Genomic DNA, 26,458 nt, shown 5'->3' with positions numbered 1-26,458 from the left:
TTTTGTGAGTGTTTAACCTCTACATCCACACACACACTGTGAGGGAGATAGAGATCTGCTTGATGTGAAACAGCCCTTGAAATTGGTTTGTCTAGCCCAGGGGTTCCCAAACTTTACCATGGCAAGGCCCCCCATGTACCCCATGCCCCCATGTACCGGTATATTCCAGCCAAGGCCCCCCTTACATGAGGCTTCTTACACCATTTCTGTGCATCCCCTTTTACAACCATAGCCTAGTAGTAATGTTCAGAGATGCAAAAGATTATTATAATGCAGTTCTAAATTAATGGGAATATTGTTAAGTTTAGGACCCCCCCCCTGCCAACCTGTCCGCCAATCAGGGGTCCCCAGCCCCCACTTTGAAAATCACTGGTGCATTGACAGAGCCATAATATAAGGAGATGAGAATGGGATAATACAGCTTCATTGTGTAGTGCAGTCAGGGGCTGTAACTATGACAAGCTCAACAGCAAGTACAACAAACTGCTCAAAACAAAACAACAAGAGGAGGTTTGGAGGGCTGCAGTGTAGGCTGAAGGTGCTCTTTGGTAATAGTAAAGATAACGAACTGAAGAAGTATCCAAGACACTCTTCTACATGATTCAACATAGTATGGCCTTCATCAGGGCAGGGTAACAACCACCATTGTAATATGGCCTGATGAAGGCCAAAGAAACGATGTTGGCATGTATGGCGGAACCCCCCCCCCCCAGTGAATCATGATTTAGCCATTACATAACCCATTTCAGCTTTTTTCAAGGAGTGCTCATCCAAAATGCAGCTGGAATAGCTATAGGTTGGAAATACAAAACACAAACATGAATTACAGAACCCATCACATACACGCTTCATCATTTTTTCACATCCTTTTTGAAAGGGATGCTTTAGGATGTAAGGCGTTAGTGGACATAGGTATCCTTGTCCTTTTCTACGGCTTGAAGGTTTACTCTTTGATATTCTTAGCAGTTTATTTCCAGAATTCATGCTGCCCATTCTCAAATGTTACATTAGTCATGAATACTTCCCACCACCAAATTCCAAGTATTCATTATGACTGAGAAAATTGCACTTATCATACATGAAAAGAGGAGTCTTGTCCATGTCCGCCATTTTGAATTTCCAGAAAGACATTTTCAGCTGCAAAACTTGCTGTAATTTGGTCATACTATTCAATTAGTTTATTACCTACTAAATATTCATGAAAAGATCGAATTTGGCAATAGGCAGCACAGTTTCAACGATCAGCATAGTTGCAATAACTATTTTGACCACCAACCTACACAGAGAACCTTCAATCCATGTGTGGGGAACCTTTTACATTCGAGTGGGCAATTCAACTTCCCCCAGGGGCTGTTAAAGTCTTCCAAGGATCGTACTATGAACACAAATCAGGATTTCCCTCTGCACTTTAGGCCTATATTGAAGGTCCCCTAAATATAACTTAATTGTATTGCAAATGCAATTTCTAAGATTTCTCTACTAAAGTTTGTCACATTTCATGTGAAGCTGCAGAACATTAAAATTATATTATTTTTTTTTTATTTTATTTTACCTTTATTTTACCAGGGAAATAAAAAATCACATTGAGAATAAAATTCTCTTTTACAAGTGAGCCCTGGCCAAGGCGGCAGCACACATAAAAGTTACATTTACAGACAGGACACAGACAAAACAGAACAAATCAGTATGGATAAAGAGATAAAATTACACAATAAAAACCATAAAATAATAAACATAAAACAACATTAGAAGGAGATTAAAATATTAAAAGCAAGTGCAGACAGATTTAAAAGTGTCATTAAGATAGGTTTTAAACTCAGCTACAGACATAAAAACAGCAAGCTTAAGAGATTTCTGCAGTTCATTCCAGTGAGTTGGGGCACAATGAATAAAAGCAGTTTTACCAAATTCAGTTTTTATCATGGGGACATTTAAAACAATGTAGCTACTTGAGCGTAGATTGTATCCTTGACTGCTAAAAGATAAAAGGCTCTGTATATACAAGGGGAGCTGGCCAACTAAGGCCTTGTATACGAATAAAAGCCAATGTTTATGACGTCTAAAATCTAGTGATGGCCAGCCTACTAGGTCATACAACACACAATGGTGCGTAGAATGCTTACTTCTAGTGATGAATCTTAAAGCAGAGTGATATTGGGGAGCGGATAAAATATAGGTTCCCCACCACTGCTTTAATGCATATTTAACTGACTACGGATGGAAAGTTCATTCAGTTTTATTGAATGACTGCAGCACCATCTGGTGGAGATAATGAGAATTGCACATACATGTGCCATGGCGGATCCCCTTGATAAAAAAGAGCTATTTCATTGATGAGCCGCTCTGACATTATGCCTCTTACTAAGAGGTTATAAAAAAACTTGATTTTATTACCAGTAATTTCAACAGTGCTTTGAAAAAAAGGTCTGGTTCTTGTTTTGACAATTTAACCTCATGAAACTACAAAGATGTACAAATCTGTGGTTAATCATACTACACATGTGTTTGTATCGATGAGAGTAATTATACAATTGATGTTTTTTACATTATGCTAAAGTAAACCATTAAGGCAAATATGAGTTTACACAGACATACAACCAAAATGTACATGTTTATTTACATAAACATCTTATTAACAACATTTTGACAAAACCCTTTTGCTAGGGTTGAGCTTCAGGACAAACTGATGTTCAGATTTTAGAACAGAGCTCTCAAGTACCATAGAGATCCAAGTATTAACTTGTTAGTGTTGCCAGATTGGACGGTTACCCACCCAATTTGCGATGGCCGTCTGCGGGTAAAAACGGACGGCCATTGTTTGCCCATAAGTCAATGTAATTTGTTCAAATTGGGCATAATTTAGCGTATTTCGAGAACCTTTTGGGCAGGATTTGATCAGTCACATCTGGCAACACTAAGTTCTGGTTCCCTTTGCTATTAAAAATTAACGGGGACCTGTCTCAAATAAGGTGTGTGTGCAATCATGCGATTAGCGAACCCCCGCAAACTGACGAGGGTATTAAAAATAGGCTGTAGGGATGACATGATTGGCCATTCTTGTGTCAAACGACAACATTTGAGACTGGTCCCCATTCATCCATTCCATTTATTCTCGCAAAAGGGAACCAGGAAGTCCTGAAATGCTAACAAGAGATACTGGAACTCTATGGCACTTACGAGCACTATTTCACTTACTGTACACAGAAACATAGGCACACAGTTGGTGTGACAATATTCATTGAGAATTCCCTGTTTAATGGCGTTTTCCAGGTGACAATGAATACTGGTGAATTTTACAAACATAAATAATACCCCTACACAAAACACACAGGCTTTTACAAACTTCAGACAACCATCTGCAACTGCAAATGTATGTCTTCTTATGTGGCATTCAGAGCATCCGTGACCTGACCAGGTATAGGTTGATGATCCTTAATATGGGGTATACAGTCCCATCAACACATCACACAAAACCGCTCCTTGGTGGTCATAGTGCTCCGGATCATGGTAGTGTATTCCACTGTGTAGTCCACTGTGTTCATGGTCACTGTACTGTGTTCGTGGTCACTGCACAGTGAAATATTTCATTACACAGGACGGAGCAAATATTCAGTCCTCAAAATTTTCAGTGCATCATCAAACATGATGCTGTAACGCTCCAGGAAAAAAAAAGAAAAAAGATTCACATTTTCAGTAGAGACACCCCGTCTCTGAAGGGCGCTCACCTACAGACTTGCTTTGTGCTGGTTTGTGGGTCTTCGTACAACAGATCTCAATAGGGCTTTCCACCGAGGGCTGCCAGGATCTCCTCCCGCTCAGCCGCTGTGGGCATGTCTGGTTTTATGCCATCCCGTCTCCGATTGATCATGACGTTGTGCTTTAGGAAAGAAACGGAGGAAAAGAGATTATAAATGCATGTCCATCTTCGAGCCAAATGTATCCACACAGGTGCATATACATTAAGAGACATACAGTACACTAATGATTCTTTAGAAGCCATCATTGTTGCTGAACTTCAATTCAGTCCCCCTAGGAATTAGTGTGCATTTTTTCAAAAAGCTGCAGTTTAAAATGCCAAATTTTGCAAGAGGCTTTCCAGAAAATCGTGGTATAAGTGATTTTGTTGCGGTGGGCTGGGAGGTGAAAGTTGCGATAAGTTGCAATTCCCTTTTTGTGATGAATCAATATTCAAAATATTCCTCAAGTTTCATTACTGAAAAGTAGCAAACTGTAAAGAATACATGGGTTTCCCACACTTGAAAGTAAAGGACGCTGGCACATTCCACTCGATCATGCGTTTTTAAAAATATATATATTTTCAATGGTTGTTTTGGTGGCATTTGAGGTAGGTAGAACAGAAGGTCTCGTAGCTGTGGAAACGTGAGAGTTGCAGACCTAAGTACAGAAGGTGAAAGACTCTCTAAAGCATACAAACACAGAATAAAATGATGAAATTATTTATTAATTAATGATTAGTGTGAGCACTGTGTCTGCACTTGCTGATGAAAGCAAAGGGTAAGGAAGTAAACAGGCCACCAGTAAGCCTACTAGCCTATGTGCTGTAGTTTTGTTGTTTGCAGAAGTTTCTCTACCAAACAGCGGTGCATCTTATAGTCTTCCCTTGCTCTAGAAATGCTGCTGGTCTGTTAATCAGTGCTGTCCTCAGCTTCTATGAAAGTGATACTGTCCCATTTTTGGAAATAAGCTCATATTAAACCTCCCCTTGAGTTAAATGATTGGGTTGTACCTTTCTCCTGTACTTTCAATCGTTCTCTGAGTGCGGCAGTGCAAATTTTACCTCCAAGCTAGCAGTTAACATTGAGTCCTATGAGACCAGCTAGCCGCTAGCTTTGAAGTAAAATTTGCACTGCCATAGTCAGAGAACGGTTGAAAGTACAGGAGAAAGGTACAACCCATCATTTCACTCAAGGAGAGGTGTAAAATAAACTTACTTCCAAAAATAGGACAGTATCACTTTAAGCGCAGCATGCAGAGATAGCATCATGTGAAAAACCAGCATGTCGGGACGGCACCAGCAGTAGGGGATGCTTGCCCAATTTAAGACTAGGAGAGCTCGCTATGCCCATATGAATAGAGTAGGCGTAGCCTATGCCATGTTCAGATGGAGCTGAGGTGGGCGCTGTGGCGCAGCGCGCTAAGCCCCCCACATTTGGGCTTGCAGCCCCACGAGGAACCCAGTTCGAATCCAACCGGGGTCATTTCCCGGCCCTCCCTGGGTGCGTTGCAATATGCGACCTTGCCTCCTCCACTTGCTTCTCGTCATGATGACATCACTGACAACAGCATTATATTTCAATATCTTGCAAAAGCTCAATTGTAGAGTCTTTTTCTCATTTGCAATTGGGATGGTGAATGACAAACAGTCCCTCAAAAAGAAAACTTTATCGTTTTCTCCACGGAGGAGGGGCCAGGAGGCGGGACGAGGAGACAAGCGCAAGTGGAGGAGGTAAGGTCGCATATTAAGACGCACTCCCTGTCTCTCTCTCCCAATCATTTCCTGTCTGTTCTCCACTGTCCTGTAGTAATAAAGGCTGGAAAATACTTGAAAAAAGAAGAAGAAGAAGGAGCTGGGGAGATGGTGGGTTGCGAAGAAGTGCAGCATCAGAAAAAACGACATTACCCTTAAGCGCATATTAGACTTTTGCAACTGCGAACGTCAAATGTCGCTTGGGTGTGGTCACGAACCATTTATGCATCGGCACCCGAGGTCTCATGTCGCGAGCCAAATTTGAAATAGCGCGATTACTTTCACTACATTGCACGCACTGCGGCCATTACTAAGCAATGTTGCTTTCTAGCTCAGTTAGCTAAGTATTTTCACACAAACTGCAAAGGCAATGTACTGGTATCATTATTTTACATACCCAGTCTGTTTTATACGTGCAGAAAATGCAAGCATGGAAACATTTGACTCTGCCCAATGTGCGTTTACATTCAGTGGAGGAGAACAGGCTACGGTAGTCAGACTGCAGGCATTGTGTTGCGAGTGTTTAACTGATGCATTGTTTGTTGTTACTTAGCTTGTAGCTTCATATATTTGCATACACTAGAAAGAAAGCATTAATATTGAAAGAATATAGACAGGTTTTCTCTCGCAAACTACCGGCACTGTGCTGCCACAAGAACAAGGATGTGGCAAGACGACCAATCACAGCGCCCTTTTTGTCTGCGTCCTTCACGTCCGTCCAAAGGATGGTCAGGATATTTTGAGGCACTCAACGACGGGCGCAGAGCCTCTGCGTGGGGGGCATGGTCGCGCACAGACACCGATTTGACGAATGCAGAGGCTATGCATTGGAAGCATAAATTAGGACGCTGACGCGTTCATCTCAAGTGACTTACAGTTGTTTTGAGTACCAGCCGTGTATCCTGGATAAGTGAGGGGTTAGGTGCCTTGCTCAAGGGCACCTCAGCTATGAGATGGGGGGTGGAAGGGTGGGATGCAAACCTGCAACCAGTCCATCTCCTTAACCACTAGGCCACGGCTACCCCTTGTACAAATGTGATTCATCAGAAGTGAAGTTGATTCACTGAGGTACTCTACTGACCCCTTTAGAAGTTTCGTTGTCACTGACTGCGCGCACATTGTTGGCTCTAACACACACACACACACACACACACACACACACACACACACACACACACACACACACAGAGCAGACCCTAAAAGAGAGAAGACCCGCCGTCCTGAAGCGTATATGGTTGTAAAAAATAGGGATCCTAAAAAGTACACTTGTTAGGCTATTCTGAGAGGGAATGGCTGTACCAGAAGCATAGGAGAAACACAGGAGAAAAAAAACCTCACCTGGCTAGTTTCTTTACAAATGTGCGGTACATGTTCGATTCTGTTCCAACAATGAGTGAGCAGCCCGATTAAGTCACATCTGTGTACAAACAGTTAAGGTGTCTACTACAGCACCAAAGCCAGATCAGAAACGGCGAACCATTATGTCTCTATGGCACTACTATGGCCTGGCCACAACTCACGCTGGTGCACGATGAGGTTTTATTTAAGTATGAATGTTAAGAAAAAGGCATACATTAGCAATATTCTCTCCCACCTCATGAAATAGCTAATGCCACCTGCTCTGTAGTGTTAACCAGGGCTTTAAATGAACACCCGCCAACCCGCCAAATGCGCGTGAATATTCATTTTGGCTAGTAGAGAAAATGATCTACGCGGCAATTTGGCTGGTAGCGCCCGACTAATAAATTATAAGCGTCTAAACGGTTGCTTCTGAGAACCCAAAGACGACAAGGTTTCCTACATTACCCATGGACACTAGCCTACTGTCATGATGCAGCCTACAACCATTGGTTAGTTATTTAATCACAGTTACGTAGCCTCACGCCTATTGGCTAACTGCATCACAGCGCGCACCAGAGCCACTGCTTGTTTGAAGAGCAGAGAGATTTTAAAAGAGCCGCGCGGCTTGTGCTGAAACCAGTTTCTATATTAGTACTAGCGCGGGTTACTTCTGCGTTGTATATTTTGTACGGGTGATAAAGAATGTGTTAGTGGTTACGGCAAAGGTTCTGTGTCAGTGAATGCACATAGGCTAATAGAGACGTTAAATGGAGTGGTGTGGTGGAGCGAATGCGACAAGGACAGATGAGGAGAGCTGCCTGTCAATTTATGCGCGTAGCTGTCAGTCAGAAGTAGTCTGACATTTTCTAAGTCCTGGCGAAATTGCATGGAGTTGCTGATTCGTAAGGCCCACTCCATCGAAAAGAAGGGCAGACCTTGCATGGACGTGCGAGTGCGTGAAAAAAGCATTAACAAAAAAAACTACCAATGCTATGGAAGTAAAAAAGAAAGCGAACATTTCCGCGACATGGCGTAATCGCTACTTGTCATTTTGTTGCGCGTGGAGCTCCTGGAGGAAATGAAGGTGTCTAGACTACTTCTGTGCATAAACACACAAGACATCATACACTTTATTGCACAATGTGTGCGTGCGCGTGTGTGTGTACTCTCCTCTCCTCTCTTCTCCTCCGCTCCCTCTCCTCTGTGCATGGCATGGTCCATGATATTTGCCAGTATGTTGATGGCATGCTGTGTTTCTGTGAGGTTTAGGTTTGTTATTTACCTTAGGCTTGGTTTGAGGGAGGGTTTGTAGTGTTAGCTGTAGGCGTATTTGGTAGTGCTATGTTAAAGGTCTGGCATATGTGATGTGATTCACTGTTTTCAGTGGAAATGGAGGAAAAACGAATTAAATGGATTGAATAATAAAAAATAAACATAAGTTGAAAAATGTTTTTAAAAGTATATAGCATGTAAGCTACAGCATATATATAATAGTAGGTCTATGTAGGCCGATATCCTTTATCTGTGTTGTGGAAAAAGTTGAATAAAAAAATAATTAAAAAACTTTAACGCATAGTTTCTTTTGGCGAGATAAAAAAAAAATGGCTAGTTGAACTTCTGTTAGGCTGGTTAGAAAAAATATCTACCAGCCAAATTGGCTGGTGGTGGAAAAGGTTAATTTATAGCCCTGGTGTTAACATCTGGTAAATTGGTATATTAAACGTGCCTTTGAATTTTAACCCATGACTGATTTACCAGGTAGACAATGGGGCATCTAAGTCACGCCCTTCTACTTCCTATCCATGGGGCTGTAGATTGCAAAACTTTAAATGGGAGTGAATGGAGCGAGTCAAGCTAAATCCTCATTCCGTTTAGCATGTGCTCTGGATTTCACATATGATAGCAGTGAATTTTAAAAGGTTTGGATTTGCGTCGTGAGACCACTCATTTTCGGCGCGCAAGACAGCTTATTTTATTTTTTGTGCAAAACTGGCTATGAGACTACATCGTGCGCCTCAGGTATTTGACGTGAACGGAGGCTGAAGGTGCACAGCCAGCCCTACCACTGCGCATGCGACTTACTGTATGTTGTGTTGTCCAAATAATGACATATTTTTGAACACACACAACTCACAAATCGCTCGCCAAGTTAAGTCGAAAAGTACATAATTGGTTATCATTCATTCTGAGGTACAGCATATGTGTGATCGAAGGGGAAATGCGAGGTGGATCGGAAAATAGCTTTGATCAGTCCATTACAGCCCAGTCAAAAGTTTTGGCTTTCACAGCCCCATGAGCTGCCCAGAAGGGGAGGAGACTCAGGTACTCCATATAGCTGCGATCAATGCGAGCCACCATTGTGGTCTGAAAGAAATGCTTCTCCTCAATGTGCTAATGTGTGATAGCACATGCATTAGCAGTCTGCGCAGCGTGCACGTGCAGTATGAAATTACAATGCATTCTGGGTTAGGAATGTCTAACAATTTTGTAACATCAAAGTGTGCATGCGCCATGGGCAGACTGCTGCAGCATGCACCATCACAACTGCGCCCAATGAAAATGTGTTTGCGACAACCCAGATTGCCCGCTTAATTTTTTTTGGCTATTGTACCCTGAAGTGCCGTTTTTACTCAATATCTTGCAAAAAGAAATTTCAAAAGTCATTCTCTCATTAGCACTCAAGATGCTGAATGGGCGCTCTGCACTGGTTGTCAGTGGAAAACAATGCTGCTGTTCGCGATGGCGCATAATCTGCCAATCTCCACAACGTCCATCGTAATTTCAGTGTGTGCATCAATGCTATGCATATTTTCGCATTCAGCGCCCCCACGCACGAGCCCATTGATTTCTCCACGCAACACGAAGGTCAGAGGGCAGAGGAGAAGATGGGAGAGAGAGAAGGGGTGCATCCCAATATGTGACCTTGCCTCCTCCACTTGTGCTTGTCTCCTCGCCCCGCCTCCTGGCCCCTCCGCCGTGGAGAAAACGATAAAGTTTCCCAGCTGTCAGCCTCGCCACAACAACTTTTGAGGGACTGTTTTTCATTCACCATCCCAATTGCAAATGAGAAAAAGACTTTACAATTGAGCTTCTGCAAGATATTGAAATATAATGCTGTTGTCAGTGATGTCATCATGACGAGAAGCAAGTGGAGGAGGCAAGGTCCCATATTAAGATGCACTCTAGCTTGACTTGCAGCCCTGGGCTACTCACCCAGTACTTCCTGCAGTCCTTGTATCTCTGGAAGTAGTACGAACACATGGCCTTCTCATAGTTGTTCCTGTTCAGGCACTTCTGGGAACCATCACTCTCCTGAAAACACCAAGAATGGCACAGCTGCTTTGCATATTGGCACTAGATCTTTTCGCACACAATATCAGGTTTCATCCACAATGTCTACCACATTTCTCAACTGTGTAGTTATTTAAGAAAAGAATGTCATTTATAAAATTGAACAATACGGCAATAGTCGATCTGTGGTGTGTTCTGTACATTAATCAGTGACACTAGACATGGCTTGTCCTCCAGGGAGTTTAGTTGCAAACACCTGCCTGGACTTCGATGTCTGCCTTGCATAAGGCTGACTAGCGCGTGCAAGTGGAAAAACAAACAACCAAACAACAACAAAAACAAAACAAAAACTCCCCTACCTCAAGGCAAGGATTGATGTCCGCGTCGCGGACCTTTCTGGCACTGGTATTCATCGTCTGGTTGTCCTGTCACCATGGGAGTATAGAAAACAGGGACACCACCAACCGGACACACACTATGGGTCAAGCAAAAGTCCCATGTGCCAAGTCAACATAAAATATTTTAGATCAGGAACATGACACCTAATGTTGGTACAGCTTCAGCTGCTTTGGTTGATACAATACCATAAAACGTACGGCGCAGTATGTTGTACAACTACTAGCATAGACATTTCAGCTACAAGAAGCCTTGTGTTAAGTTCAGTCAGCCATGAGTGCACATTCTCAGGTTGATGTAAAATTGAGTTTGGAATAGAACTACCTCTAACCCTGTTACATGGTCGAGCAGTAGAAAGGAACTTATCAAACCACTGACCTTCAGCTAGCTGGCTAGCTAGCAGTCTGGCCAGAATGGGGTCTTACTAGTAAACGAACACCTCAGCCCCTTCTTCTGTATTATAGGCTGACTAGATTGCAGGTGCTAAAACTCTTCAAGAAGTTTAAAAAATCCAAACGCCGGCTTTGACATCCTCATGTCATGCAGCACACGGCATACTGTTATCAAACATGCTAGATGCACGCAGAGTACCAGAATGCTATGGAGCAGGTGGCTATGTAAGGTGTTATTCCTTCCAAGTGCACTTTCTTTAATCATGGTTGGTACAAACTTGAATATAACGGAACGCTCTCTGGTGGTATATGAACTAGTTTTAGTACATACGTGCCAAATGGACATCAGGACGGCACCTACCTTGCATTGGCCGTGTTGTAGTTGTTAGCCGTAGGTCGTAGTCTCTCATTTCTGTGCTCCTCATGCCCGAGCAGACGTCATTGCAGGGTCTGCAAGTTCGCACAACCGGGTACGCCTACCGATGACAGACAGTAGTAGCATACAGTCGAATGCTTTCTGAGAGAAGTATTGCGACCACACAATCCACTGGCATGCCCAAGGACCAATGGCAAGGCGCACAAGACACCCTTAGCCCACCTATTGTTATAACTGAAAGTAAAACGAAGTCTATTGCGATTGACAGAATCGCCAACGACTCCTAAAATTGAACATTTAAAAAGGCGACCATCAGTGACAGTAAAATATGAAAATGACAGGGCGTTTCACAAATCAAAAGCAAGAGGAAGGCGGGTTCGTGAGGGGGCGTGGCCAAACTATGTTTGGCTGCACCGCAGCGCATACACACAATGGCTGCTGGAAAGAGGGGAAAGCAAACAATTTTCAGGCCCGCGGAGTCCAGCAAAAAATATGAGAAAAAAATTATTAAAAATTCGGAAAATAGTTGAAACTCAAGAAAAACACCGTAGAAAGGATGTTAACGCGTCTGCGGTGAGTTTGACGTGTGTTACCGAAATTGTAACTGTCTTCTTGAATTAAAATATCGGGGTTATTCAAATTATGAGAGAGGGGGTGAGCTAGGGAAAAAAGTTTGTGTTAATCAGCGCCCAGTTTAGGACCAGAGAGAAAAGCAGCGGAAGACATAAATATAAAGAAAATTAAAATAAATTGTGTCATTAGTTTATGTCAAGTCACGTTGCATGCAAACGAATGTCAACACTCAGAGGAAGCGACTGAGTCGTCCAAAGTTGAAGAAAAGTTTTTAAATCTTGCTTAGTTTAAGTTTTTATCTGAATATAATAACAACCGCGCTACGAGGTAGCCGAAGCAAACGCACGCGCATTTTAATGCTACAAAAATGATTATAAAATGCATGCTGCGAACACGCCGCTTTAATTTTGACATGTATGTGCACGCGAAACGACTGTAAACATGCTGTTATCGATGGTAGCAGGTTTGCATGTACGAAAAGTGCATTTAAATTGAAAAACGTTTTTGCACCATAGTTTTTCATTAAAACCACAAGAAGCACGCTGTGACACGAATTATTGTCAACAATGTTGTAGTAGTCGGTGTTGACAGTTTTAAAGACGTGCGATGGCAAACGTCTGCAGTAGGCTATCGAAGTGGAGAAGTTGCTTGTCAATATCATAAACAACCAAAATGGAGGGAGACGTGTAGGGAAACTAATTAGGCGATGTTAAACATGCCGTATCAACACTGCACATCAGTGTACGCTTTCCTGTCAGAGCGGTCCTAAACTTTAAACTGTTGTTCATGTAGTGAGGTCCGAAAGAGCAGCTGTTTGCATTCTAATTCGGCTCCTTACATGACGCGGACGTCTATCGTTCCTGCATAGGTTGCGCCGTTGAATATTGGTCGTTAAATAACCGTTTGTTGTGCAGGGTTGCACGGGCAGCACCGTCTGATTGACACCGATTGAACAGTATAGTCTTATCTCGTTCATAAATGTTCCGCCTTGTAGTCAGTGAGCATCACCCCATCATCGGTATTGCACTTGCGGGGATGCAAAGAATCTACAAGTGCTTGTCTTCTCAATGCGCGAGATCAATCAGTGCTGGACTGACGCTAGTTGAGTGACAACTGCCGAGTGGAATCTGGAGTGTCATCATGTGTGTTGATTGCTAGAAGACTTCGGTCAAGTTTTGCGAAGAATTCGATTGAGTCTCCCCTTGTTTGCGTCACTTGTGTGGCTGTTTTTGTATCCAAACGCATGTTTCTAAACTATGAAAGCGGCTAATTGCAATTATGTTGTCTGTGCAACTCATGAGCTATTACAAGCAAGTTGTGCTGTGCCTCTTTTCCTCTGACCTAGTTGCTAGTTATGAGTAACCCGACTTCTCTGGTATGGCGTGTAGGTCTGAAGAAGTAGGAGACCTATAGGTTCTTAAAGAGACAGAGGCATCTCTTACTCAACCAACCACCTTGAGCTAGTTTTGGTCACTTTCTCTAGAACTAGAGCAAAAAATGGCATGTGTATTTAAGTCTTACATGCGTACATTCCTTGTGTTTTGGATGCACATTTAAATTGGCATTGGAATAAAATGGTCAACATATATTGACAATAGTCTTTTATGCCTCGATGACATTAGAGTTTTTTTTCTTTATCTGGATGGCTAGGGTTTTTTTTATCAAAGTGCCTTGATAAAAAAATAATTTGCTGCCTTTTTTATTCAGAGATCATTGAATGTTGTTGTGAAATAATAAAATAGGCATATTCATTTAAAAAAAAATCTAATTAATACTAGATGATTTTAAAGAATTTGTTGCCATTTGTGTGGTGAATATCTGGGATTTGACGAGTGTGCACCTAGGCTAAAACATATATTATAAATCCATTACATTTCTTCATCAGTCAATCCATTGTAATTGGTTAAATAGCCTCCCAACATATTGATTTATCAATTATTTCATCTTTTACAGGATGGGATCTTAGTAATGAATGAGTTTGTGCATCTTAATTAAAGATATCTCACTATAGTGATATGTGATTGAATTTTTCTATTAGGCCTATGAAAACTTAATCATAGGCCTAATTCATGCATATTACTATTAATCGTTAATGACATGTTTTGCAGTACAAAGCATTTTTGGATGTAATTGGATATGATTTCAAGTATTTCAGGGACCTGAAAAAAAAACAAATGATTACCTAATCAAACGATTACCTAATGCTTACTAAATGATTTAATGTCTAGTCCACCAGTTATGTCCAGTTAACCAACCAATAAATTGCAGGTATTAAGTAAGAGATCATGACTGCTGTCCAATGAAGAGCTAATTAGCTTATACCAGTTTTTGCCATACACTCTTTATACAGTTTTTGCAGAAATCAACCTTGCATGCATCGGATTTGCGGGATTATCCATGTGTGAAATGTTATAAATCTGTGGCTTTATAACACAATGAAAAATGAATACTTTTATTCAATATCCAAACAGCAAGATTGAGAGACCTAGTACAAGTTTGTTGATGAAAATACTACAGACATACTACTACAGATTGTAGCTTTTTTAAGGGGCGTTCATGCCTTTACTCGACAGGACTGTGTGAGATGATGACAGGAAGCACGTGGGAGAGAGAGATGAGGGAGGATCGGGAAACGACCTTGGGCCAGAATCGAACCCAGGTCACTGGTGTAACAGACAATGCCCAAACAGTTTGAGCTATGGCCAGATTGGAGCTTTTAATCAAGATCACCCATCACTAGTCACATTCCATAACATTTTTGCTCGTGATCTACTAAGACAATGAGGTTACAGGCCTGTGACTTGTCTGAGGTGCAAATCCACCAACTATCTCAAAATCCACCAAATGAAAGAAAAAGAAGAAAAATCTGCACACTGTTGCTGCTCACAGATTAAGTAACACATTTCAACTTCAAGAGGTCTTTGTCAGGTGTAAGGTAGGTGTGTGTGTTTGTGAGTGACATCTTTTTCATAGACTAGGCCTGCCCCTTCCTAGCCTATAAAAGAACTGTCATTAACACACACACCTACCATACACCTGACGAAGACCTCTTGAGGTCGAAACGTTGTGTTAATAAATCGGTGAGCAGCAACAGTGTTTTTATTCTTTTTCTTCATGTTGGTTGTTTGATCCGGCACCTATTTTTACCTCCACCAAGGAGGTTACATTTTCGGTCGGGTTTGTTTGGCTGTCTGTCACTGGAAATGACACGTTGCTGGAAATGACAAAAGGAACAAGTGATTTAATTTTGGTGGTGATCTGGACCACGATCCGGATCCAGGATTTTTTAAAATGATCCTTCACCATTGGATAGGGTGAATTTTGACATTCCAGTTTCTAAACCAGGCAGAAAGACTTGAACAAAATGAGGGTGTAACAGTCAAATGTTCTATCGAACAGCTTCCTTGGCGGAGGTCTTCACTCTCTGAGCGCATTTCAAGTATTGGATGTGTGCGCATTCTTGACACTACTTTTGACTCCACCATCTACCACAAAGTGCCACCCCTTCCGTCCCACCTCCATACACTACTCCCGGGGTTCTGTTGTTACGGCTCTGCCCCTCCTGCTCACATGTGCGATGAGTTAAATCTTGAGACGTAATTCTACAAAGCGAAATTCAAATCACATTACACTTAGCCGACAGTGTAATCCAAAGCGACATACAGTTACGTCAGCATATTGGCAAAAGGCTCTGGAGAAACGTGGACTTCAAGGGCATTTCAGCCATGGATGAAGGCCGTGTAGGGATTCTGTAGGATCAGGGTGGGATTTGAACCTGCAACCCTCTGATCAAATGGCAAATTCCCTAACCACTAGGCTACAGCTGCCCACCCACAATTTTTACAATGTAGCATTCGGTGTCTTGCTCAAGGACACTTCAGCCATGAATGAAGGTGTAGGGACACACCCTCTTTCTATTTGCCAGGGTGGGATTCGAACATGCAACCCTCTGATCCAACGACCAACTTCCTAGACGACAGCTGCCTCTGCTCTTGTGTATGTGACAGGCTCCATATTGAGGCGAAATTGTGCCCTGTGCGCTGTGTGCTGCATAATCACACACACAACGTCACACAGCCATTGCTCACCTTCTCTTCTGTATGTCCCATTCTGGTCCCCACCTGTAGACCGTTGGCTCCTCGCGGTGTTGAGAGTTTCAGGTCCCTCAAGCTCTCGGCATCGGGGCACAGCAGCGTCGTCGTCTACGACCGCTTGGCCGGCCTGCCCTGAGAGTTGCCATGGCCACAGTCACCCCTGGCGACTGCCCTCACGCCACGGACCGAGCGAGCAGGGTGAGGAAGAGGAGGGTGGAGGGCAAGGTGAGGAAGAACTTTCCATGCCAGCTGTGCGAGAAGGCCTTCAACAGCGTGGAGAAGCTCAAGGTCCACTCGTACTCGCATACCGGTGAGAGGCCGTACGGCTGTACTCAACCCGACTGCACCAAGGCCTTTGTCTCCAAGTACAAACTCTTACGGTAGGTTTTAATATGCATGTATGCATACACGCGTGTAGGCAGACAGGAAATGGGTTTTGCCTCTCTTTTTTTCCCTCCCAAAACACTGTACATGCAGGCCAGCTCACTATGTTAGTGTGCTGTTTAAAGCTACTTGCAGTTGTGCAATCCTGTTTGGTCTGGCCCCCATGCTGAGTTTAAATTCCTGGATGTGCGTACTTTTCTTGACTATGGAAATAATAACCTACATGTTCACCATGACTGAGCCCCTGTTTTAGTTCTCTGCAGCTGAGACTTCTCTATTTGTTTTACCGTGTGGCCCTCACTTTTGGCCTCTATACTTATTACGTTATAAAAGTCATTTACATGTATAAAAGTCATTAAAATGGTGTATGTATAGTGTAACATTAATTTTATCCTATGTCAGTGCGAGTAAAACACTGTTTAGAACACTGGAAAAGTAAGAGTCACTGGGTTCAAACTGGGGTCATTGAGTTCATGGTTTCGATCTACATGAATTCGATTACAGCACTATTTAAAATCATAAGTTAATCACATACAATATAATTTTACCCTTGTTTTATCATGGTTTTATCACAGTTAACACAACTGCAGCCTAAAAAATGGAATTTACTCGAGTGGTCTTTGAGTTTAATTAAGGGTCACTGAGTTCATCTACATGATTTGGATTATAAAAATCATATCCATACATAAAGTTTAATGTATCCTTTTCTCTTTTATGTATTTTACGTGTCCATTTTCTGAATTCAACACAATTAACCGCCAAAAAAGTGAGTTTAAGCTGAAGGTTATCGAGTTCAAAACTGGAGGTCATTGAGTTCATTGTTTTTTATGATCTTATTACAAGGCACATGGCCACACACTCACCAGAGAAGACCCACAAGTGCACTTACTGTGAGAAGATGTTTCACCGCAAAGACCACCTGAAGAACCACCTACATACGCACGACCCCAACAAAGAGGCCTTCACGTGCGACGCGTGCGGCAAGAGCTACAACACCAAGCTGGGCTTCAAGAGACACCTGGCGCTGCATGCGGCCCACAGCGGCGATCTGACCTGTCAGGTAGGCGTGCCGCCCTCCAGCTGCTGTCTTGTAGTTTTGTAGTACGCTGCGACCTGCCAAAGCCATTAAAATATGCTACAGTAGCGCCCACTAGGGGTGAGAAGGGTTATGTTAAAGATGCACTGTGTAATATTCTTAGCAGTTTCTTTCTAGAATTCATGCTGCCCCTTCACAAATGTTACCTTTTTTCACAAGTAATTACAGTACCAACACCATGAACATATTCATTATGACTGGGAAACCTGCACTTTTCAAACATGAAAAGGTGGATCTCCATGTCAGTCTGTCTGCCATTTTGAATTTCCAGAAATATACATTTTTAGCAGCAAAACTTACTGTACTAGTAAATATGATTTTATTATTTGGTAAATAATCATGAAAAGATCAAATTTGGCAGTTTCAATGAGTAGGATAGTTGCAATACCTACTCTGGCCACCATACTAAACAGCGCACCTTTAACGGCCTATTTGTTTGATACTTGACTAATATAGTGTGTCTCAGCGCAACACCTTATCCCATCACGCAATATCCATTTCTCATGACTAATTACTCGTTTTTTGACTCTACGTGTGCCTCCAGCCACACACCAGTGGTTAACTAGTAGGAATGTTCGCTTGTTTTATAACTAGTGGTAGTCACTCACTGGTAACGAGTGGTAACGCTTGCTCGTTTGACAAGTATGTAGGGTGGCCATCAGTCCGTTTTTACGACCTGTTCACGACGTCCGTGTGTCCCTCTCTTTGTCTTTCCTTTCCTCCTAGCCTTTTGCTTATGGCCTCGAGCTGCGAGGCAACGTCATCGACGCAAACTACACCTTGATAGTCGGTCGCGTTTCCGATATCTGCGGCCGCCATGTTACTCCAGATATAACCTCTCGCCCAGCGAATTAACTGTATTGCTGTCGCCTTGTGTCGGGGAAATCTCCGTGCAATAGCCATATATGAAGTTCATTAACTGACTGTATGAAAGTTAAATAAGGCAACTATATTATTGCCTACTGTCTGTTTCCTATTTTTTCCTGCACTGTTGGCAACGCATTGGCCTAGTGCAATTAAGTTTGTCCGCTAAATGCCTTTACAACGATATCTCACAACTTTACAAACAGGGCAAAGAAACGTCTTTCTGCACGGGCGCTGTCTGTATTTTGAGCTCGTGTTGTTGGTTATCCAGCGTCTGCATGAAAAAAAGGTTGACAAAAGCGGTTTGCCTCCCTTAAAACACCGCTGATAATACTTCTGACCAACTTTGAATAAAGTATATCAAATTGATGGTTGGCTATTAGGCCTACGAATGCACGACTACCCAAAATACATTTAAAAATAAATAAATAAATATGAAATGGCCTACACAGACAACAACGGAAGGATTTGTCTATCGTAACCTGCCGTCTGATACCATAGGCCTAAGTTAGTGGTGATGACTCCTTTATCGGAGTGAGGTAATGCAATGCGAAAATCCTTCCCCCCAAAAATATTGTTTTACAAGTAAAACTGTTGTTGGCAGCTGAGTTGTCTGAGGTAAGATGGCAGCGCTGTTCCCTGATTTCTGCCTACAGTTTAGAATGCCAACTTCACAATTTTCTCCACGGAGGCGGGGATTCGGCAAGTCGAAGCAATGGGTGCGCGCGAGGACGCTAGGTTAGAAAGTTAAGGGGCGGGGTTGTCCGGCCGAAGTCCGGACAGCTGGTCACCCTACAAGTATGGCAATTTCTAGCTACTGGTAACTAGCGGTAACGCTTGCTCATTTGGTAAGTAGTGGTAACTACTAGTGGTAATGCTTGCTCGTGTTTGACCTTGTCGTCAGGTATGCCTCCAGCCGTACCCCAGTACGCCCCTGCTGCTAGAGCACCTGCGCGGCCACGCTGGCAAGAGCTCGTCCGCCGCCAAGGAGAAGCGGCACCAGTGCGAGCACTGCGAGCGGCGCTTCTACACGCGCAAGGATGTGCGTCGCCACATGGTGGTGCACACGGGCCGCAAGGACTTCCTGTGCCAGTACTGCGCCCAGCGCTTTGGCCGCAAGGACCACCTGACGCGACACGTGAAGAAGAGCCACGCCCCTGAGCTGCTATTGGCCGTCAAGGCCGAGCCGGTGGAGCTGGAGCCAATCGCTTGCCAGCTCCCTACGGCTATTGCCTCCGCCGCCACCGGTGTCCCATGTGAGATGGGCACTGGCGGGGGCGTCGTGAAGGATGAGCTATCAGTGCTGGGTGGTGGTGGTGGTGGTGTCAGTGGCATGTTTGGTCCCTCACCTCCATTAACGCTGCACTACCCTTCACTGAGCTCCTCCATGTCCTATTCGCCCCCTCCACCCCTGAGGGCGGAGCTAGAGAACTACCTGCTGGAGCTGCAGGGTCACTTACCCCCGGAGCACGGGCACGCGGACGACTCGCCCTTACTTCCTAAGATCAGCGGCGCTGCGGCCATGGCGGCCGGCAGCAGCGAGGCCCTCGGCTCTTCCTCGTCTCTGGAGTTCTCGCAGCTCTTGAACTTCCTGCCTCTCAACGGCCCCTGCTACAGCCAGGGGGTGTTGGGGTCGTCACTCGGGCTCTCCTACCCAGCCGAGGAGGGGCTGTCACTGGGCACGCCTCCACCCCCCTCTGCCTCTTCCCAGGATCCCAGCAGAGAGCCCGTCAGTCCCCTACAAACTCTCTCCTCTTCCTCCACCTACGCTACCCCTGCTAGTCTAAGCAGCACCCATGCCCACACACACACACACTCAGCTAGCCTGAGCACAACCACCACCCTGCCTCGCTTCCATCAAGCTTTTCAGTAACACAAAATTACTGTGCGTTCACACCAAGAGTTTATAAAGCAACATTGCCAATTGCAATGATGATTGAAGATTGTCAACCAGCACACTGCCCAACATTACTTTTCGGTACAGTACGTTAGGAAATCCTCTTAGTGCCCCATTTCCAATCAGTTACATTTTCAGCAAAATAAACAGTCAACCAGTTGTTTTAAGTTCCCAACCTCCACAATATAATTACCATCCACTCTGTCAGGAAAATTGTGACTCACTTCCAATTGCGAAAAAAGCCTCAATGTGATTAAGGCAGGAATATGCTTGCTGTGTGACCTTATGTACATGCGCACAACCATGTGAGAAGCGAACGCACTCGCTGCATACTCGCATACTTTCTGTAGAACTATTGGAGCACTATGTACGATAGTGGGGGTATCTTCTAAGGAGCAGATAGCCTGTGGCGCTCTCCTTTCTCAACGCCACATCACGCGTTGTATTTTTCAGAAAAAAAAGTCTCCTAGTGATTGTGTCGATATTGCTTGTTGCGCATGCATCTGTACACCTTACGCAGAAGTGTGCTACTGTGTGCAAAACTGAAATAAAATAGTCAAGGCAACACATGTGTGCACCAAATGTGCACATGCACATGTACCCTGCAGCAAGCATATTCCAGCCATTAGAATAAAAAAGAAGGTACGAGTGTCCACATTTTGGGCAACTTATTCGGCCTAAAAGTTGAGGACTATAAACATTATGCAAGTTACCCATAAACACAAACAAATTACAACAATGTTTTTTGGGAATCGACTAGTCACCTCACAGCTTTTGTTGCTTTTTGTGTGAACGTACCATTCAATTTAGACACACACACACACACACACACACCCATCATACACCCATCATATACACATCCTCACTCCAACAGTTACGTTCAGCTATAAACATTACCAGTCAAAGGACAATCCTGATGCCAGTAACACATGACGTGTCTTTACCGATAAACCATATATAGAGATTTTTATTTTGTGCTTTACCAGATATTATCTACAAAAAGGCCTTTCACAGACACATCCATTACAAAACTTGTATCACACATTCTCCCATATCAGCTTATGCCTTGCACACACAATGCCTCAAATGTAAGTGTTTCATCCTTTATTTTTCCTTTGACGATCTCTAAGATAGTGTAGCCAAGCGCTGGCTAACTCACTGCCAGAGAAGGGAGGATAGGGGATTAAAGTGTGGTTGCAGTGGAGTGTCTCTGATAGCATTGACGTAGATTCTAGTTGTTTTTTTTAAAGGAACATTGTGTGACATGGCCTCATCTTCCAACTTTCTTCAAAAGTTGAGTTTTATTTTTTATTTTTTTCAATCCATTCAGACAATGTGTGGACCTGGCAATGGCATAGTACTTTGGCTATTATTTAGACATAAATTAACGAATCAGACCATACCAGCAGTGGTGATTAATCTGATTGAATGATTCATGCTCAGCTAATAGTTGCAAGGCTACTGTCCGTTTTGGAGATCCTACTGCCAGATCCAGAGATGAGCTAAATGAATTTGAAAAAAAAAAAAAAAAACCCAGCTAAAACCCAACTGTTTCACTTGAAGGGAGTTGGAAAATTAGACCATTTGCCAAGAAGTGGAGTGTTCCTCTAAGTGATGTTTCCATTTAGCACTTTTAACTTTTATAGTGATGAGAGTTCCATCACGGCTAACCAATTTAATTTCTTTTGGTTTGTTGTCTTTTACATTTTTTTTCTTCTTTTCTTTGTATGTATGTGAGTGAGTTACACTCATGCGTTGCTGCTTGGTGCTGAAAGCCGAGCATTTCTGGTTGACCGTTTCTGTTTTCTACAAAGCCAAAGCTGACCAAACCCAGAGCCACAGAGGACCTGCTTACCCAACATCTACCTTCTCCTTTCCTTTCCTCTCGTCTTATTTTCTCTCTCCTCCTCTCCACCCCTACCCCCTTCTCAACCCTCCACTTCTCTCCCTCTCTTTTTTCTTCCACCCCATCTTCTCCTCTCTCGTTCTTCCACTCCTTCTACTCCTGTTGACCTCTTGGCCACATCTCTTAATGCTGCTGTTCATAGAAAAGAACATTGTTCTAGTTCCATTTACAATGAAGAAAGGGAAAATAGGACACACACACACACAATCACACAACTGAACCTGTAATTATTTGTTTAACCAGTAATCAAATATTTTGCACAGGTATTTTCAGTAGACAGAGACACATACACGCACACATGCACAAAGGGAATAATTCGTTGAAGAAAGTCAAACCTACAGTTCTAAATGCTGTTGCACTGACATGGGATTTTGTTGAACATTGAAACAACATATCAGTGTCTTTTGGACTGATAGCCACGGTTTGATTGGCTCAGGCCTGACAGACATGGTTCTGATAGGTTAAGACCTAACAATCCCAGTTCTGATTGGCTCAGGCCTGACAGTTATGCTCCACCTGATAAGTGAATACCCAGCAAACCCAGTTCTGATTGGCTGGGATCAGTGACAGTCCTGGTTCTTTCTTCTTCTCCACTTCATAACAGCAACAGTTCTATTGCAAATAGCACTTCCAGTACATTTTAGCTGAGAACAGAACACCTCCTTTGGAGGCGCTGTCTGTGGATGTTTTAGTGTCTAAAATGGGAGAAAAGAATATTTTTTAGTTGTGAAACCTGCTGGAAGCGGTTGTGTGGGTGTGTGTGTGTCTGTGCGCGTATTTGAGCGTGCGTGCGCGTGCGCTTGTGTGAGGGAGCGAGAGTGAGTGAACAATTGCAGAAGAGTTTGTTTTTGAAATGAAATATTTGATAAGCCTCTATATATTTGGGCAGTTTTGAATATAGCACTTTCAGATCGAATGCCTTTTATTTCTCAAATATTTTTTTGTTTGTTTTATTATGCTTAAAGGTTTAGATGTCATATTTAGCCAGATGGATGATAGTGTGTACAGTTATATATATATAGTGTGTGAGCGTGCGTGTGTGTGTGTTTTTTTACAGGTACAGCTCTTGCAGTGTTAGACTCAAATGTTGCTTTACTTGCACACAGTGTCTGCGACTCTCAGAGAATTGAGTTTGACAGGACTAACAGCTCCAACGGCATGCATGCATAAAAAATGAATATAACTTGTGCTCACAATCGTTCAAGGGGTATTTTGGAAAAGCATGTTTATAAACATACTTTGAAATTACAACTCTAAGCAACTGGTTAGCTTTCTAAAATGAGAGCCGTGTATATTTTTGTTAGAAGAATGACGGCTCTACTTACAGGCAGTTAACGACCATGGCAGAGTTGACAAATCGGAGCAAGTCACTAAACTGCTCCTGTGAATACCCGCCATCTTGGAATTAACTCTTAGCTATTAGCCTTATCGGACTTTCCATTGCTTTTCATGATGTCAAGTCTAATCTCTTTTTGTCACATTGGAGATATTAAATAAGGGTGCGGTTTAACCCTTTTAAAATTATTAATGAATAATTAAAAAACACATTTCCAGCAAAGTCAGAAAATGTTTGCAATGCTGCAGTGTTCCAACAGCGAAACCGTTATGCTTGCATTGAAAAACATGGCTGGAATTTGATTGGGATTGGATGTTTTCCAGTTTTTCCGATTTTGACGGGAGACATAGACTGTTAACAAATCGTCCTCTCAGTTTCAGTGGTACCAATGTGTGTGTGTGTGTGTGTGTGTGTGTGTGTGTGTGTGTGTGTGTGTGTGTGTGTGTGTGTGTGTGTGTGTCCATGTCCATGCGTGTGTGTTTGTGTGTGTTCGTCCGTGTTTGCATTAGGGCTGTGGTTAATTTATCAATATCCTGATTTACTGTTGCCAGCATACTCTTGTTTTAATATGTTTTGATTACAGTTGTTGTAGTATTGATACACCATTGGCCTATAGCAAAAAGCATACGAGACAACTGAAGAGTTTAACTACTTAAATTTATTTAACCATAAAAATTGAACCAGAATTTATTTTTTAATTGAATTAATTGGCAGTTAAGGTGTATCAGGGAAGTTGTTACGTTGTGGAAACCTAAAGATTTGCCTTTGTTGTCATAGAATCAGACGTTTTGGGAAAGTTCTGTTTTTTTCCCCTGTATCAACATGTTGTGAAGGTGTTGAAGTATCATACCGTGGCATGCCAAGCCCTAGTGTGTGTATGTGTATTTGTGTGTGTGCGTGTGTACAGTATGTGTGTGGTCAGTGCATGAGTGACTTTGCAGATGTGTGTATGCAAATCACTTCTGCAATATTCTGTTTTGGATCAAGCTGCTAAGGGACACTCCTTAACCTTCTGAAGGTGCTACAGACCTCTTGTATCTCTATATTTTTTTATTTCACAAGAATCTCAAACTGTGCTAAAAGGTTGGTGTGTGTGTGTGTGTATGTGTGTGTGTGTGTGTGTGTGTGTGTGACAGTGCTTGAGTGTTGTGTACTGTGACTTGCCTGTAAATGTGTGTCGCCATTCTCACACACCTGCCTTGCTTGGGAGCTCTATTGTCATGGTGACGGATGGGCACACTCTGGTCTCCATCTTTGCTGTCAAACCGAGAGGTCAAAGGTTGCAGAGGTGGAGACAAGGCGACGATGATGATGATGATGATGGATGATGATGATGGCAATGGCGAACAAGAATGGGAGAAAAAAAGAGGACATTGTTGCAGTTGTTGTGGTTAAGTTGTAATCAATATTTTTTGTTTTGTTTTGTTTTTTTTAATGTTTATATTTCAGTAATGCCATCCTGTGACAATGAACCTCTGTTGCTAATCATGTATATTTTACTTAAATGTATTTTACAAACTACTGTTGTATTTGTATGAATATAGGCCTTATGATTCATATATATATAAATCTATTATATATAAATATATAAAAATATATCTATGTGTGGGAGAGAGAAAAAAAGAGAGAGAGAGAGAGAGTGTGTGTGTGACTGTGTGTGTGTGTGTGTGTGTGTGTGTGTGTGTGTGTGTGTGCGTGTGTGTAAGGTAGAACTCAACGCTGCAGTCTCTGCTGGAGTTCCCTTCCGATGACATCATCCAAAGAGACGGTTATTTATTGGCTGGCTGTGTGGGCCAGGAATGGGATTTGGGATTTGACAAGTGATTGTTTGATTGGCAAGGAGAGCCAGAAGTGTGTGTAGTGTCTGACAGATTATTGGTTATTGGCTGAGAGAGCTGTGCCCAGAGCCATGGAATTCAGAGTTGAGTTAATCCCATTAACCTCCGTGTTCCAGTTTTACACAAAGATGGCGGCTCATGGAGCCTTTGACACACAGATCGCCATAGTTCCACAATAGTTCCAGGAAGTGAGTGATGAACACAGAAAGTGCAGTAGAGGTAAATGTCATTTGTTTTTACGTCATCTGTGCTTGTTATGTAGTGGTGCTGTGTTAAGTCTCTAGTGAAAAGAAAGCCGCTGCCTAGAATGATTTAACTCTACGTGAATCATGTCACCAACTGACTTCCTCTACCCCTGTTGTCACAACTCTGAAGTCCATGGCCCTGAGCGGTGCTGAGCCGAGCCAGGTGTATGTGTATGTATAGACCTTTGCTGCTACGTACGGAGAGCTGCAGCCTCCATCCAGTGTTACTGTCTACAGTGTACTGAAACTCAATAAACATACAGAAGGATTATAATAACGTCTGCCTTGCGTCTGACATCATTTTTATGTATTAAGCATCTTAAGATCAGAGGGTTGCAGGTTCGAATCCCTCCCTCTCCCTAACTGACCAAGTCACCCAACCCCACATTGTTCCAGGGACTGTAACCAATAACCTGCAAAAAATATCTGTAAGTTGCTTTGGATAAAAGTGTCAGGTAAGTGTAATCTTATGTAATGTATTAAGGATTGGGAGACAAATCGCAGGCACACACCGTGCATTACGTTTGCATTTTCCTTGCTCACGTTTTGGTGGTTCAGACAGACAAAATAAGCGATTTGCAGACTAACAGATACTGCTTTTGTGTCATTAGCAGTGCTGAACTGAGGGGTGTAAAATTTAGTTTTTTTAAGCTGTTGGCTGCAGATGATTTGACCACTGACTGCATGCCCTTAAAGGTGCATTGTGTAAGATGGTGGCCAGAGTAGGTATTTCAAGTATGCTGCTCATTGAAACTGTGCTGTCTACTGCCAAATTGGATCTTTTCGTGAATATTTACTAAATAAATAATGAACTAATATGTACTAGTATAATCAAAGTACAGTACGTTTTTCAGTTAAAAAGGCCTGTTATTGGAAATTCAAAATGGCATAATGAATACTTAGAAATTGATGATGGTTGTTAGTACTAATGAAGAAGGTAA

General features: G+C 42.8%; 2 protein-coding genes across 3 annotated transcripts; one reads left to right on the top strand and one right to left on the bottom strand.

Annotated features, from left to right (window-relative positions):
• Window positions 1–2,592: 2,592 nt before the first annotated feature.
• chchd7 (coiled-coil-helix-coiled-coil-helix domain containing 7) lies at window positions 2,593–11,554 on the bottom strand. Of its 2 annotated transcripts, none has more exons than XM_063206585.1 (4): window positions 11,270–11,554; window positions 10,480–10,545; window positions 10,043–10,141; window positions 2,593–3,877 (listed from the first exon to the last, which is right to left on the bottom strand). In XM_063206585.1, the coding sequence occupies exons 2-4, from the start codon at window positions 10,531–10,533 to the stop codon at window positions 3,773–3,775; spliced, it is 258 nt and encodes an 85-aa protein (XP_063062655.1). In that variant the 5' UTR covers window positions 10,534–10,545; window positions 11,270–11,554; the 3' UTR covers window positions 2,593–3,772. The 2 variants fall into 2 exon arrangements, with proteins under 2 accessions (XP_063062655.1, XP_063062654.1); XM_063206584.1 differs by having other exon boundaries at window positions 10,480–10,595; window positions 11,270–11,543.
• Window positions 11,555–11,728: 174 nt separating this feature from the next.
• plag1 (pleiomorphic adenoma gene 1) lies at window positions 11,729–22,792 on the top strand. The gene is made up of 4 exons (XM_063206579.1): window positions 11,729–11,857; window positions 15,985–16,331; window positions 17,179–17,395; window positions 19,200–22,792. The coding sequence occupies exons 2-4, from the start codon at window positions 16,096–16,098 to the stop codon at window positions 20,166–20,168; spliced, it is 1,422 nt and encodes a 473-aa protein (XP_063062649.1). The 5' UTR covers window positions 11,729–11,857; window positions 15,985–16,095; the 3' UTR covers window positions 20,169–22,792.
• Window positions 22,793–26,458: the final 3,666 nt, after the last annotated feature.

Source organism: Engraulis encrasicolus, chromosome 9 (assembly GCF_034702125.1).
Source record: "Engraulis encrasicolus isolate BLACKSEA-1 chromosome 9, IST_EnEncr_1.0, whole genome shotgun sequence".
NCBI lineage: Eukaryota > Metazoa > Chordata > Actinopteri > Clupeiformes > Engraulidae > Engraulis > Engraulis encrasicolus.
The sequence above is the reverse complement of the archived record's forward strand: the minus strand, read 5'-3'. Positions and strand labels throughout refer to the sequence as shown.